This window comes from Orbicella franksi, chromosome 14 (assembly GCF_964199315.1).
Source record: "Orbicella franksi chromosome 14, jaOrbFran1.1, whole genome shotgun sequence".
Classification (NCBI taxonomy): domain Eukaryota; kingdom Metazoa; phylum Cnidaria; class Anthozoa; order Scleractinia; family Merulinidae; genus Orbicella; species Orbicella franksi.
The window spans coordinates 14431277-14444143 of record NC_138158.1 but is presented as its reverse complement, the minus strand read 5'-3'; the positions used below and the strand labels follow the sequence as shown (position 1 = coordinate 14444143).

General features: G+C 37.2%; 1 protein-coding gene across 1 annotated transcript; it reads left to right on the top strand.

Moving 5' to 3' along the window:
* Positions 1-3336: 3336 nt before the first annotated feature.
* On the top strand, positions 3337-9084 carry LOC145467384 (carbonic anhydrase 2-like). Its single transcript, XM_081450944.1, has 8 exons — positions 3337-3567; positions 4933-5009; positions 5262-5300; positions 5906-6219; positions 6727-6819; positions 7249-7312; positions 7436-7596; positions 7753-9084. The coding sequence occupies exons 2-8, from the start codon at positions 4946-4948 to the stop codon at positions 8116-8118; spliced, it is 1101 nt and encodes a 366-aa protein (XP_081307070.1). The 5' UTR covers positions 3337-3567; positions 4933-4945; the 3' UTR covers positions 8119-9084.
* The last annotated feature ends 3783 nt before the right edge of the window (positions 9085-12867 follow it).

The following is a 12867-nucleotide window of genomic DNA, read 5'->3' as shown; positions in this document are numbered from 1 at the left end:
TTAATATCTGTGTTGACGAGAACATGCAGGATGGCTATGGATATTCTCTTTAAAACTCGGTCGAGGCAACCGAACAGATGACACGTTTCGTATAGCGTATAGAGTTTAATCTTCTTATGGAGTATTTATATCGATATCGAGAGAATGCCACAAAATATAGCTGTGAAAATATTTGAAGGAAATGTCTCAAGAGCTACTTTTCGCCGAACCTATACTCGAAAATGATAGGAAAATACGTAGCTATACTTTTCTCGTTGGTTTCGAGTTAGATTAACGCAAAAAAAAAAAAAAAAAGAAAAAAGAAAGAAAAACGGCTTTGGTGTTTTAAATGGGTTTACGTTCATGAAATTGTCATAAATCGTAGTCTTATGTAAACAATGCTATGAAATATGCACGTAACTTAAGATGGAGCCATGGAGAGAAATCCGATTTCCTATAATTAAATAGATCGTTACACTTTGAGTCTGATAATTGAAGAACATGATCCAGGGGATTTCATTTTCACATGGCTAAACCCTAGACCAAAGACAGCTAATTAAATATACATAAACTAAAAATATTTTGACCTTCTTTTTTGCCATAATCATTTACTCACCAAACTTAACATTTGTGCCAAGTTCGAGCGAAATCCGTGATTTGAACTGTATCGCCTCCTGGCTGGTTTTCCCAGGTACACGTTTTTAAAACTCAAGGAATTATAATTATAATAGTTTAATGATTTCAGATCGAATTTTCTATTAATACTTTAATTTATTAAGCAGAAAAGACACTGCTTCTGTAATCAAGTGTATGTATAGCACATATTGCCTTAACTTACACAATATTTAATTCTTTATTAGGCAGCACGACACAGCTCAGACTTATGGTTTTATATAGGTAGCGTTTTGCGAATTTACAGGCCTTTTTGTTCGACTGGAAAAAAGAAGGTTTGTAGCTGGACAAAAACAAGTTATCGATGATATCTTTCGCACATTACAGAAGAGTCAATAAATAAATCTGTAAAATTACCAATGTATATGGTGTAAGGGGCTGGGCGGGGGAAAGCTGTCTTCCACCGAATTGTTCGTTTAAAGATCCTAAAACCTTTCAAGCAGACTCGCAGTTCAGTCTCATCTCCCTAAACCTTCTCAACATTCTTCAGGCCAAAGTTTAGAACTGCATCTAGTGACTCCTATCACTACATCGCAGTCTGCAACTGAGAATCCGTGAGTTTGATTCATAACCTAGCGTTTCACAAAAACTGGCTCAGGTTATTATACACCTCTAGCGGTTTATACCCTCTGTAGAGAGGCGAGCATTTACCTCAGCTGAAAACGCATATTATAGATGTCCAATTCATGGCTACATTGAAAAGGGTGTAAATTTTATTTTAAATACTTTGACCTGACAGACTAAAAATTGACAATTGTGAATTTTGAATTGTTGCATGATATAAGCATTAAGTGCGGTTTCACCAAATCGTGCTAGTAAGGTTGACTAATATTCAGAATTATGGTATTCACGCATATGTGGTCCATTCACGTGCATATCCACCCACGTGCATAGGCACGTGAGGGCACACATTTTTGGGCCGTCATTGCAGAAACACTCCAGCTCTCGTGAGTTCTAAGCATCAAGTGCAATATTTTCAGTGTGTTGACGAGATCATAGATAAATATTAATGCCAGGAACACCGATATTAATCCGTAAATTCATCCCTCATCACCAACCTGCCTTGCTTGAGTTCCTTCAATCTTCAATTGAAATCTCCAGGTTTTGTCACCGGTAATGATGTGAAGGTTCGATCTCACACCTAGCTGATTCTTGCAAAATTGCAGTTTTTGTTTTCTTTTCCTTGATTGTGCATTTTAGATAACGGTTCTGTCGTTAATTGCACATATGTTAAGATCCTCTTATCTCGAGCAATGATTCTCTTGAAAAATACAGCCATGGAAATGCATGAAGAAGCAAAATGCAGTCAGTCACTTGACAAACTACCACGTTTCAACCACGTGAATATCTCGTGCAGTAAATAATCCAGTATCGTATCACTTAATTATGCAAAGTGTACATTGTGTGCCTATGTTTGGCTTTTTCTTGCTTGTTTTTACCATTTTAAAAATGGTTTTGAACATCTTTACTTGTACAATTTACATGACTTAATCCTAAGGAGACTCCCACTTTCCCTAATCATTAATAATAAATGTCCATTGTGCACATCAAAACTCTTGCAAACGTCTTATGTAACACAGTACTCAGGGGGGTATATATTTAATAGGATTTTAAGTGTTCTACTTTAGACTGAACGGACTTAATTGGTCTAAATATACCTATGACAGTCAAGATTTATATTTACAAACTGTATTATACCAATGCATATGAGATACAATATAAATAAAAATCTCCATGACTTTTTTCCTTGGTAACTTGATCATTTGTAAGTACATTTTGACTAGTAAATCTTTTTTTCTAAATTTTGAGAGAGAAACCTCGTTACTTTGTTTTGAAACCAAACCATCAATGATAACGGAAGTAATTTCTAGTGAGATTTTGTTACTCAGAAAAGACACCGGTTTGTCTTATTGTCTTAACTTACACAATATTATTAAATTCTTTAGATCATCACGAACGTAAATAGCGTCCGGGGGTGGGCGTGGGAAAGGCTGTGTCCAACCGAATTGTAACCTTCTAACTTACTAAAACCTGGCCAAGTTTGACTGTTCTGATGACCTTTGCCAAGTGAATCTCATCTTCCTGAACCTTCTCGACATCCTTCACTTCGTTTGAAGTGATTACACACCTTAAGGGACTCACACCCTCTGTAGCGAGGTGAGTATTTACCCCTCCTGAAAAATTATATTATAGAGAGCCATTTTGCGTCTACAGTTAAGAGGGTGTTGAGTGTATTTTGAATATTTTGTCATAACAGACTTAGAGTTAACAGTTGTATATTTTACATTGTTTAGCAATATCGCAGTTTCTACGTAATTGTGCCAGTATAAGGTTTGCCAATATTTCGAATTTGATATTTTCTTTCGGCTTCTTTTACCTTTTTTCATTCAACAAGTAACCCTTTTTGCGGATTATTTCTTCAAAATCACAACGCTAATGGTTTATTTGTTTGTCAGTAAGAATTTTTAGGTGTTTTAAAAATTGTACGGGTTGCAAGTAGTGGAAAAGGAAAAGTTGTTGTTGTCAAAACAAACCAAAATATGTTGAGAAATATTCCCAAATGACAGTCAAAGTGAACTATAAATATCAAAATATTCCTTTCTTGGAATATTGGAATATTTGAAACTATTTTGATTATAATTAGCTTTTCTTGAAGGTATAAAGGGACATGAAATCTGACTTCTTTTCAGTGTTAATCTCGATCGCTTCGACCGCTGATTAAGACGTGGAATTTATCATTCGTTCAGTGATCGACGCGATCGCGGCACTCATAATAGCCTTGTTTTTTCTTCTACGATCTCTTTTTTTTAAATTTATCTTGAAACATTTGGCTGGTTTTCTAGTCATTTCCTGACCTGATTCAAGCAGCAAGAACTTTTTGTCATCCAGAAAGACTAACCTTACCTCATCTTCAAGGTAAAGTATAAATTTAGTTTCGTTTTCATTAATGGGGTATCTGATTAACTGCATAGTGATGTTGTAAGCAAGCCACAGACGATAGGTGGTGTTTATTATTTGCGTACAGGTTTTAAGTGATCGATCTCAAAAATATAGGGAGTAGTGATTGCGAGAAGGATAAATTAAATAAGTATGTAAACATTTGCGGGTGAGTCGCGTAAACGAAATTTGTAACCAAAAATAGTCTTTTCTAGGTTTACTTTGCCTTTGAAGCGCTTGCAGAAAGCATAATTCCTATGAACGATCTACTTACTTGAAGGTTAATAACTAAAAATCTTAAATTCCGAAATCCCTTGGATGACGCGCACAAAATTGATGAGAATTGAACAGTCTCAGTGGCTTTTTCTTTTTCGCCAGTTTCAACTCAAAACGCGCTCAACTGAACAACGCGGTCCTTCCATCAAAGGACACAACAAGGAAAGATTTATCTGGACATTGCAAAGGAAATTAAAGTGAACCAGTACGTAACTTGTGCATTGTAATAGCTTCTTTTTCCGTCTCATTTTTTTCTTAAATCTTGGTTGCAAAAAAAAAAAAATGCCGTCTTCAATTACAGAAAAAATATATATTACAGAAATCTTTCTCGTGTTATCATTACATGTATATACATTTACACAACATGTACGGCTCATCAAATTATTTTTTTGTAAAAGAAAGCAATTGTCCGTGTGCCAAATACTCGTCACCGCAAGAGGTTGGTTTTTATTTCATTCTTCTTTTGTTGACGTCGTGTTTAAAGCGTTGGTTTATCTTTAAAAGTGGATGACGCACCAGGGGGCCGCAACTTTCATTCTGACCGAGCTGATATAAGAACCTAAAAAACCTGTCGTCAGGACCCCAAACTATTCTTGCCTAAAAAAGCTTGATAATATTCGAGTTAGCTCAGAGCTCTCCTTAGTAATCATAAAGGGAACTGACTTCTGAGTCGCTGTTAGGTTATTGCTACTTTTACTAATTTGATTAGCTGTTGATCTCGCCTTACCTATAATATTGCTTTGAAATCGTGAAAATAATACTTCTTAGTACTTGGACAAACGTTCATGAATATATTCTTAGTTGTGTGATGTCAGTAATTTCAATTGCTACGATTATTAATTTTACTGATTTGAATTTAAGACTTTTTGAAAAATATGCTCTACTATATTCAGTTTCTAGTCCATTCTGGAAATAAACGCTTTATAAATAACCATTAAAGATAGATCCTGAAAAAAGGGGAAACCTATATTTATATTCGTACATGTACTCTAAAAAATGGTGCAATATTAGTCATCTTTGACGTAATTTACATCTTATTTTTGTTTTTTTTCCTTTTTATTTTTACAGCAATAAAGTTATTATGGATCGATTTCTTTTAATCGCATTTCTTTGTGTCAACTGGTCACATCTTGCCTTCAGCCAGGGTAAGTACGCAGTGGTGTTATTTACAATATTGATCTTAAAGTCGGAAGGTTAAAAAGGTTACATAAGTGAGCAGAAAGGTTTATCAAAATAATGGTTTGAAGTTTCACTCAGTAAGGTTCGAGCTTTTTGCAATACACATACAGAAATTTAAATAAGCTAGCAGAATTAGGAGGGTGTATTAGACTTATGATAGCCAGGCTGAATTAAGACATGAATTATAGTCCTGATTATTATATGTTATTATCTTTTAGCTGCTTTACCATGGACCTATATTCCAAATGCTTTACTAGGTAAGAATTTACTTGATATATAAGGCTATATATCCAAAATGATTTGTAGATATTTAAAAGGGATTTAACGCAAGCTCCCCTTTCCGACATATCTTCAATTTCTACACTATAGTCTGAGGTTTGGTTTTTACACTTAAATGTCAAGATAGGAATCTGTTGGTTTTTCAAATATGGATCATTACTTTGCTTAATGAGAAACTCTCGACGAGTGACCTCTTGTAAAATGTTTCAGCAATTAACTATCTGTGCACCACTTTAAATGCCCTAACTAAGCAGTGCACCATGGTGGGTCTCTATTTATCTTCACCTTTCTTAACTCACCCTCCATTCAAATACTCTTTGAGGAAGGTTTCAGAATGTCCTGTTGTTTATTGGCGTTGCGTAGGCTCTTCTTGGTTATGTATCGTGTTGTGGTGTGTGTATTAATGTTAAGTTTTTTTGCAATCTTTTGTATTACGTCATTTGGTCAAGGCACCAATCCGTAACACGCTAGAAACCATCGAATACCATACGAAACTTCAAGTTTTGTCGAAAAATTCATGTTTCTTACAGCTGTTTCTGTTCTGGCTTTAACCAAATAGTCCATTCTTTTCATTTTGTTTTAGGTCCTGCTAACTGGGCAGGTATATGCAGCACAGGAAAAAGGCAATCACCAATTGACATTAAAAGCTCCGAGACAACTCTTGACAAAGGCTTAGGTGCGTTCACACTGAAAAACTACGACAGGAAACTTAACAAAACCTTTACTGGCTCAAACAATGGCCACTCCTTGGGAATGTCATTCCCTGCAGGAGTGTACAATGTTAGTGGAGGAGGTCTGAACGATGTTTACACCACTGTTCAGTTTCACTTTCACTATGGACCAAACAACACGGTGGGATCGGAACACATTGTGGATGGAGAACATTATGCCGCTGAGGTGAGTGCGCGGGCAAACAAAATAATGTTATTGTCATAAAAAAAATCCAACGAGATTGTTTATGTATAGGCGGTTATTTATTCAGTAAATAAAAACAATATCCACTGGTATGTCTAAAAGTTTAATGAGTGCTTTTAGATCGCAATTTGAATTGTGCACCTTCTACCGCTAAGCATTTTAGTTCTCTCCAGTGCTTCTGTATACAGCCCTACTCCTATTTGCGCTTTCTTACGAAATCTCAAGAAATAAAAGGCTCATCATTGTTGAGCTTGTCAATGCAAGGGAAATGAAACTGAAAAAAAAAAAAAAGATCTATCTTGTCAACAGCTCAAGGGTGAAAATGATGATGGTGATGATCATGACCATAAGAGATCTTCCCTTGCAATCCTTGTTGTCATAATGGAACCATCTGCAAACGATAGAAACAACAGCAAAATGCTTACTTTACTTTGTACTCTTTAATATTCTCACCAAATGCTTAACGGTATTCTGTTTTTACCTTGACAGTTGCATTTTGTTAGCTACAATACCAAATATGCCGACCTTATGGACGCACTCAACCATGAAGATGGCCTCGCTGTTCTTGGTCTCTTCATACAGGTAACTCAGATTAAAAGGTTTATTCATACTAAGTAATTCGAAAACAACTGTAACTAAGCAAACTCTTTATCAGCAGTTCAAGCTTTTGACTGCACATATTACAAACTAAATATACTGCTCGCAAATGAAAGTATGTGGCGTACATGAAACAGCCCTCCATCTGATAACATTTTACTCACAAAAACATAAACATAAAGAAGAATGCAGTAAAGTTTTTATTCTTAAATACTTTTTTAGAATTTGGACGACCATTCTCTCCGTTTTTGACATCAAAATAAAGTTCGCATCTATCTACGCTTATCCGTGTTAGCATGCGATTTCTTTAGCTTTCTGCGCATGCTCTACTTGGACGATTGGTATCATTGGTGCGATCCTTTTTAGGAAAAGTAAATTAACATATATTGTTTTCTTTTACTCATACCTTTTCAGGTCGGAGGCAGAAATAACACAGCATTTTCATTTTTGGAAAGTGCCCGAAACTTGACTTCGAGTTGTAAGTGATGTTTTCTGGATATTATAAGATATATATATTTTTTTTCATACTGTTTTACATATTATAATATTTAGTCCATGTAGTTATTTTAATACATCGGCTGGTTTGTCTTATTTTCTACAGACACCTCTATCAGTGACATTCCAGCTTTCAGATTTGACAGAATATTGCCAGCAAATAAGACCAAGTACTTCCGGTACAGTGGTTCACTAACTACTCCCTCATGTAAAGAAAGTGTCACGTGGACTGTGTTTAGGGACGCTGTCAACATATCGCAGTATCAGGTACACTATTGACCTGTTAACGTGTCTTTTAAAAGCTTCTTAGGACCGTTGTGTTTTGAATCCATTTGCCATAAACACGAGCCAGGTTTCTGGTAAACATAGCGATTGCCTAGTTCGATGGGTGCTTGTCACTAATGTGGGGTTTGTTTTTCTCAGATGAACCTTCTGCGTCAACTCAGGAAGACTTACACCACGACAAGTGTCGGCAATTTCCGTCCCGTACAACCACTTTACGACCGAATCATCAGAGCTAGTTTCCAAGTTGCAGAGATGACGAACACCACTTCTGCTAAGATCGACACCACTGTCACTAGCAATGGGGCGGAAACTACTACTCCCACCATAACTGACCAAAACGGTACCTCTTCAATCTCTTCTACTGGTGTTGCTACTACAACTGCGGAGGAATCACCCCCAGCCCCAACTGTCGAATTTGACCTTGGATCATCAGCAGTTGGGATGACCACCGGCCTGTTTTTGTCGATGTTGTTTGCTTCCATGTCAGCTTTAATTGTGCATTAGAACCAAGTCATGTTGATCCAATTGTAGTTTCCTATCTAATTGTCTTGCATCTGAGTTATTTATGAAATGACATTTCAAGACCAGTCCAAAGTAAGAGTGATTACTGCGTCAGTAACTTCTTGCAAATTGCAAGGAATCTGTAACCTGTAGTCAGGCTATATTTTCGTTTCACCTTAAACTTCACCTTGTCATTAGGTCCACTTGATCAGAGTCCTCAGTATTCCTCTCGGATTGGGTCCCTTGGCAAGTGGTTTGGTCGGTATACTATGTCCTTTGATGGCAGTTTTCGACTACTCGCAAACTCGTAACCTTCATTTTCACCCTTCTCCCAGTGATTCAAGGTCTTCCTATTTCTCCTTTTTTTTTTTTTTTTTTTTTTTCACGTAGATGGGGGTTACCCCATTCCCGTTTTCTAAACTTAACTGTAGGATTGCGGCCTAACTCTCTGACCAGCCCTGCAGGATTAAGTTCATAGCTCTAGGATAAATGAGGCTTTCCCAAAACATTCACCACAACAACAAGATGAATATCCCTAGGTAACGAATTTTCTGTTCTAGTTTAGGAAATAGGCCAGCTAGAATGGCCAGCAAAACATTTTAGCAAACGACCCTAGAATTTGCAGAGTTACAGGTTACAGGTTCTTACGTCCGACCAATGGCAAGAACGCATGTTTTGCTGCTACTCGGCCGATCAGAAGCAAAATAAAACTAACAGGCTTTGGTGCGTGCGTTTTCCCGCGCATGATGGAGGCTGCAATTGGGGTTTTATTGCGAGTTCTGGTGCGTTTAGCGGAGTTGGTGGAAGAAAAAGCCCAATACCACAAAAAAATGTAAAAGAAAAAAAGAGAGAAAAAACACAAACATAACACCCAAACGATTCACCTTTAAATTAAGTAGTATCGGCATAAGCACCTCATTTTATATATTATCTGTATCAAAGGAAAGAAATAAAGAAGCTTAAAAGAAATACCAACTGTCTTCCTCAATTGTAGTTATATGTAAGTGAATGGTTGTAGTGCATCACTAAAGGCTAGGTCAAGCTAATTTAGACAATTTCAGCAGTTACCAGACACTCACAGAATCGACTAAAACTTCAAAATAATTGCTTCAAACTGCAGAGGAACACGAAAATGCCAGACTCAATCACGGATGGGCCAAGCTGAAGAGATTTAAAAGGATTGCATTCAGGTAAACTTGAAAATCAGATCGAGACCCGCATTTTTTTTCAACTTTGCATCAACTTGTAGCGAGGTGTGACTAAGAATGTTCGGAAATCATCTACATTTGTTACTGGCGATGATTTTGTCTGTAATAGGCCTTTCTATGGCATTATCTAAGAAAATCGGTAACCCATCAAAACTGGTTGTCACGTGACTGTCCGGAGAACCGTACGTACGCAGGTACATCACTTGCACCGGCAAATTTACAAGCTTTCAAGGTCTTGTTTTCGTTCATAACACAGAAAATTACCTCTATTGGCCTTTTTAAAAAAATAGAAAGATCAGAAGAAACACCAAACAATGTTTAACAAGCACAGAAGAGGAAAATCATGACAACGATGAATCATTTAAAACCTTCCTGGCGAAGAATAAGTGGATAATGTTTTCCTCTCGATGGCCGCAAATTAAAGACAGATTGTTGAATTAAATGCGGCGTCTAGGACTTGAGAAAACAACATGGTAATGTAGAGTATTGCTTCGAAGTTAGATAAGAATTTTTAAAGGACTGGTGAAGCTACGGCCGATAAAATAACTGCCGACGGAAAAAGAAAGATTCAAATCAAGCTTTAGCGTGAATAATTTAGAGCTTGTCCATAATGAAACCTGGCAGGAGGTGATACAGGTCAAATCACCTATCTCGCTCAAATTAAACTTGCCGCAAATGTTGGGTTTGGTGAGTGAAAGATCATGGCAAAAATGTAGGTCAAAATATTTTGTTCCCTTCAAGTTAGGGGGACCCTTCAAGAAAATGACTATTTGACACCAATTTAAGATATTTAATTAGCTCTTTTTCGTTTAGTATTTCTACAACAAGAAAGGCTATGTGAAAATGATGAAATCCACTGGATCACGTTCTACAATTATCTGTGAGTCTTAAAGCACAGATATTCATTTGAACTAGGCAATTTTATCCCTTTCCATTGCTCCATCAAAAGTAAAGTAGATCTTTCGTAGTGTTGTGAATAGCCTTTAATTGATGGCAAATATCTACAATGAGTAAAACCAAACACACATTTTTGTGTAGGATTTCCCACACTTTGTCAACGCCAGCGAAATTTATTTATTTATTTATTTATTTATTTATTTATTTATTTATTTATTTATTTATTTATTTGTCCACGACAGGAAAGCGTTCGTCACGTAGTTTCTACCTGGCGTGTAGACTGCGTTCAACTAGCAAAAGGTTGAATGTTTTTGTGCGGCGGCCATTAGTGTGATTACTCTTACCGGGTGTTGTTTTTTGGCGAATTTTGACTTGTTTTTGAGATTCTGAGGGAGTCTTAGGCCTTAAGTCTTAGTGTTTTTTAGCCACTCGCTGCCGTATTTATTTTTGACGGGCCATTTATTATAAGGTGGGTAAACATTCGCTTTCTCTATACGCGCGAAATTCTTGGATGAATAAGGAACAATTAAACAATCATACAACAATCATACAAAGTTCCAGTTCTCGGACAGAACTTTCTGCCATTTCATATTTAAATTATGTCACATTGAAATTCCTTCGATCAGCTGAAAATCCCGACAATTTCTGCGGAAAATGAATTGTAGTAAACATTGTGCATGTCGCGCCGCGCAGTCTGCAACTGTCGAAAGAAAATTTACACTTGATTGATTTCATTACTTTCAACTCCCGTCTATTACTAAAATCAGCATATTTATATCAACAACCGCAGTCTTACGGACAGATATAACATAATGACAAAGCCCAGTATTTTCCTGTGTATTTATGGTTACCAAGTTGAGGTCCTCTCGACTGACAAACCATGATTTCTTGATACGTTGCGTGACGGTGCTGTTTCCGTAGACTCACAAGTTTAAAAGGACTAAATATTTGCATTTGCCTTCAAACTTCACGCTAAACATTTTCACATTTACTGGTCATGTTTAACCACAAAAGCTAATTTCTAAAAGTATAATTTACATACAGCTTTCGCAGCTGAAAGCACGAATATTAGCTGACATTTCCAAGCGGAGCTGATTTGTCGTAAACAAGCTCCGTGCAACCAGCGACCGATTCTAAAATTTCCGCTGATGAATAAAAGTAGACAGCATTTCTATTACCGTTCCTTGGTTCAGGCTTACTCTTATGGCTTTAGAGTACTTCTCCGAATAATTTCGACTGAATACAGACTGAACTTTTCATGAGGGGGGGGGGGGGGGGGAGGAAGCGTTTGCTAAGGCTAACTGAACTATTTGTCTCCACTGGAACTAATCAACAAATTCCAGGACAAATGTAGCCAGTGAAATAAAGCTGTTCCCAAAGTAAACATCCCCAAGCCAACGCGATTCAAAAGTTGTGTTCGGGAACATTAATTGTCCCAGTTATGTAGCACGTCATCTGACATCCCGACGAAACAGGCCACGTTATCGTTTATTGCACGGTCCAGAATCACAACCTAAACCTAAACCGTCTCGACTGCACTTGCTTTTCGATGATGTCTTTTGTTTTCGCCCCCGCTGCGAAAAACAAGCCTAACCTGCAAAATGTGTTTACTTCAATGACTCTTTCAATAAAACTCCCCCCCCCCCCCCCCACTCCCCGCCCAATAACTTGTGTGTGTTTTTTGTTTCTTTTTTTTTTGCTGGGTTTTAGTATACGTTGTGAAACAACGGTTACACGGGATTTTGCCAAGGTAACAAAAATGGCACACGGAGGAAAACCTTTTTTCCTTTTCGGTTACATACTAATGCCAAACGTACGGAGAAATGTGATTTGCTCGTAATACCTTGGCCATTAAAACACCAATGCAACTTACCACATTATGTTAAGGGCGCTGCATGTGATATTTTTATGTATCCATGGGTATTAACCACGGGAAATTTAGCTCCGGAAATATTGGTCATACTAAATGCAGTTTCCCGTGGTAAAAGGCTCATTTACCACGGTAAAGAGTTCCATGTAACCGAACCCTAAGGGAACGAATTTCCTAGAAACTAAAGTCCAAACACGTTTCTCCTGTAACCGTTTTTTCGTCTGCAGCTTGGGATCTTATAACCAGGGGTACTTACCATTTACATGGGAAAACCGGAAATTCCAGTTGGAAAATCAAATGGTTTGCGCCATTCCGTTTGGGAAGCTTCTGAAAATATGGGTTATGATTTGAGGTGATGCTATTTTTCTGCTCTTTTAAGTCTCTCGAACTGATGTGGATATACTTTATAGCGATTCCTTCTCTGGCAACATGGTATTCAACTGTTTAATGTTTTTGCCTGAAATTTCCAACCGGATGGTTTCTGTAAATGGTAAGCACCCCAGGACTCTACGGTATCTTTAATCGGCGGTCATCACTACAACACGACAAAATGTATAAATATTTACTGTAAAGCTACCATTTCTCTGATTTATCCATAGCACATCAACTTTTATTTGACAGAAATCCCACACAAGTTCGCATTGCGGACCTATTTTTCTAACATGGACAGTGAGAGTAATCACCAACGTTCTCAAAAATTAAAAGCCATGCGATGTTTGAGAACTTCAATACTATTTCTGTGCAGGTGTACTGTTTACACAGGACTTAACGATATAG

Excerpts from the sequence above, each read along its gene's own strand:
- LOC145467384 (XM_081450944.1), top strand. The coding sequence starts at position 4,946 with ATGGATCGATTTCTTTTAATCGCATTTCTTTGTGTCAACTGGTCACAT. Across the intron at positions 6,820-7,248 it reads TTCTTGGTCTCTTCATACAG|GTCGGAGGCAGAAATAACAC; the intron begins GTAACTCAGATT and ends ATACCTTTTCAG. Across the intron at positions 7,597-7,752 it reads TCAACATATCGCAGTATCAG|ATGAACCTTCTGCGTCAACT; the intron begins GTACACTATTGA and ends TGTTTTTCTCAG.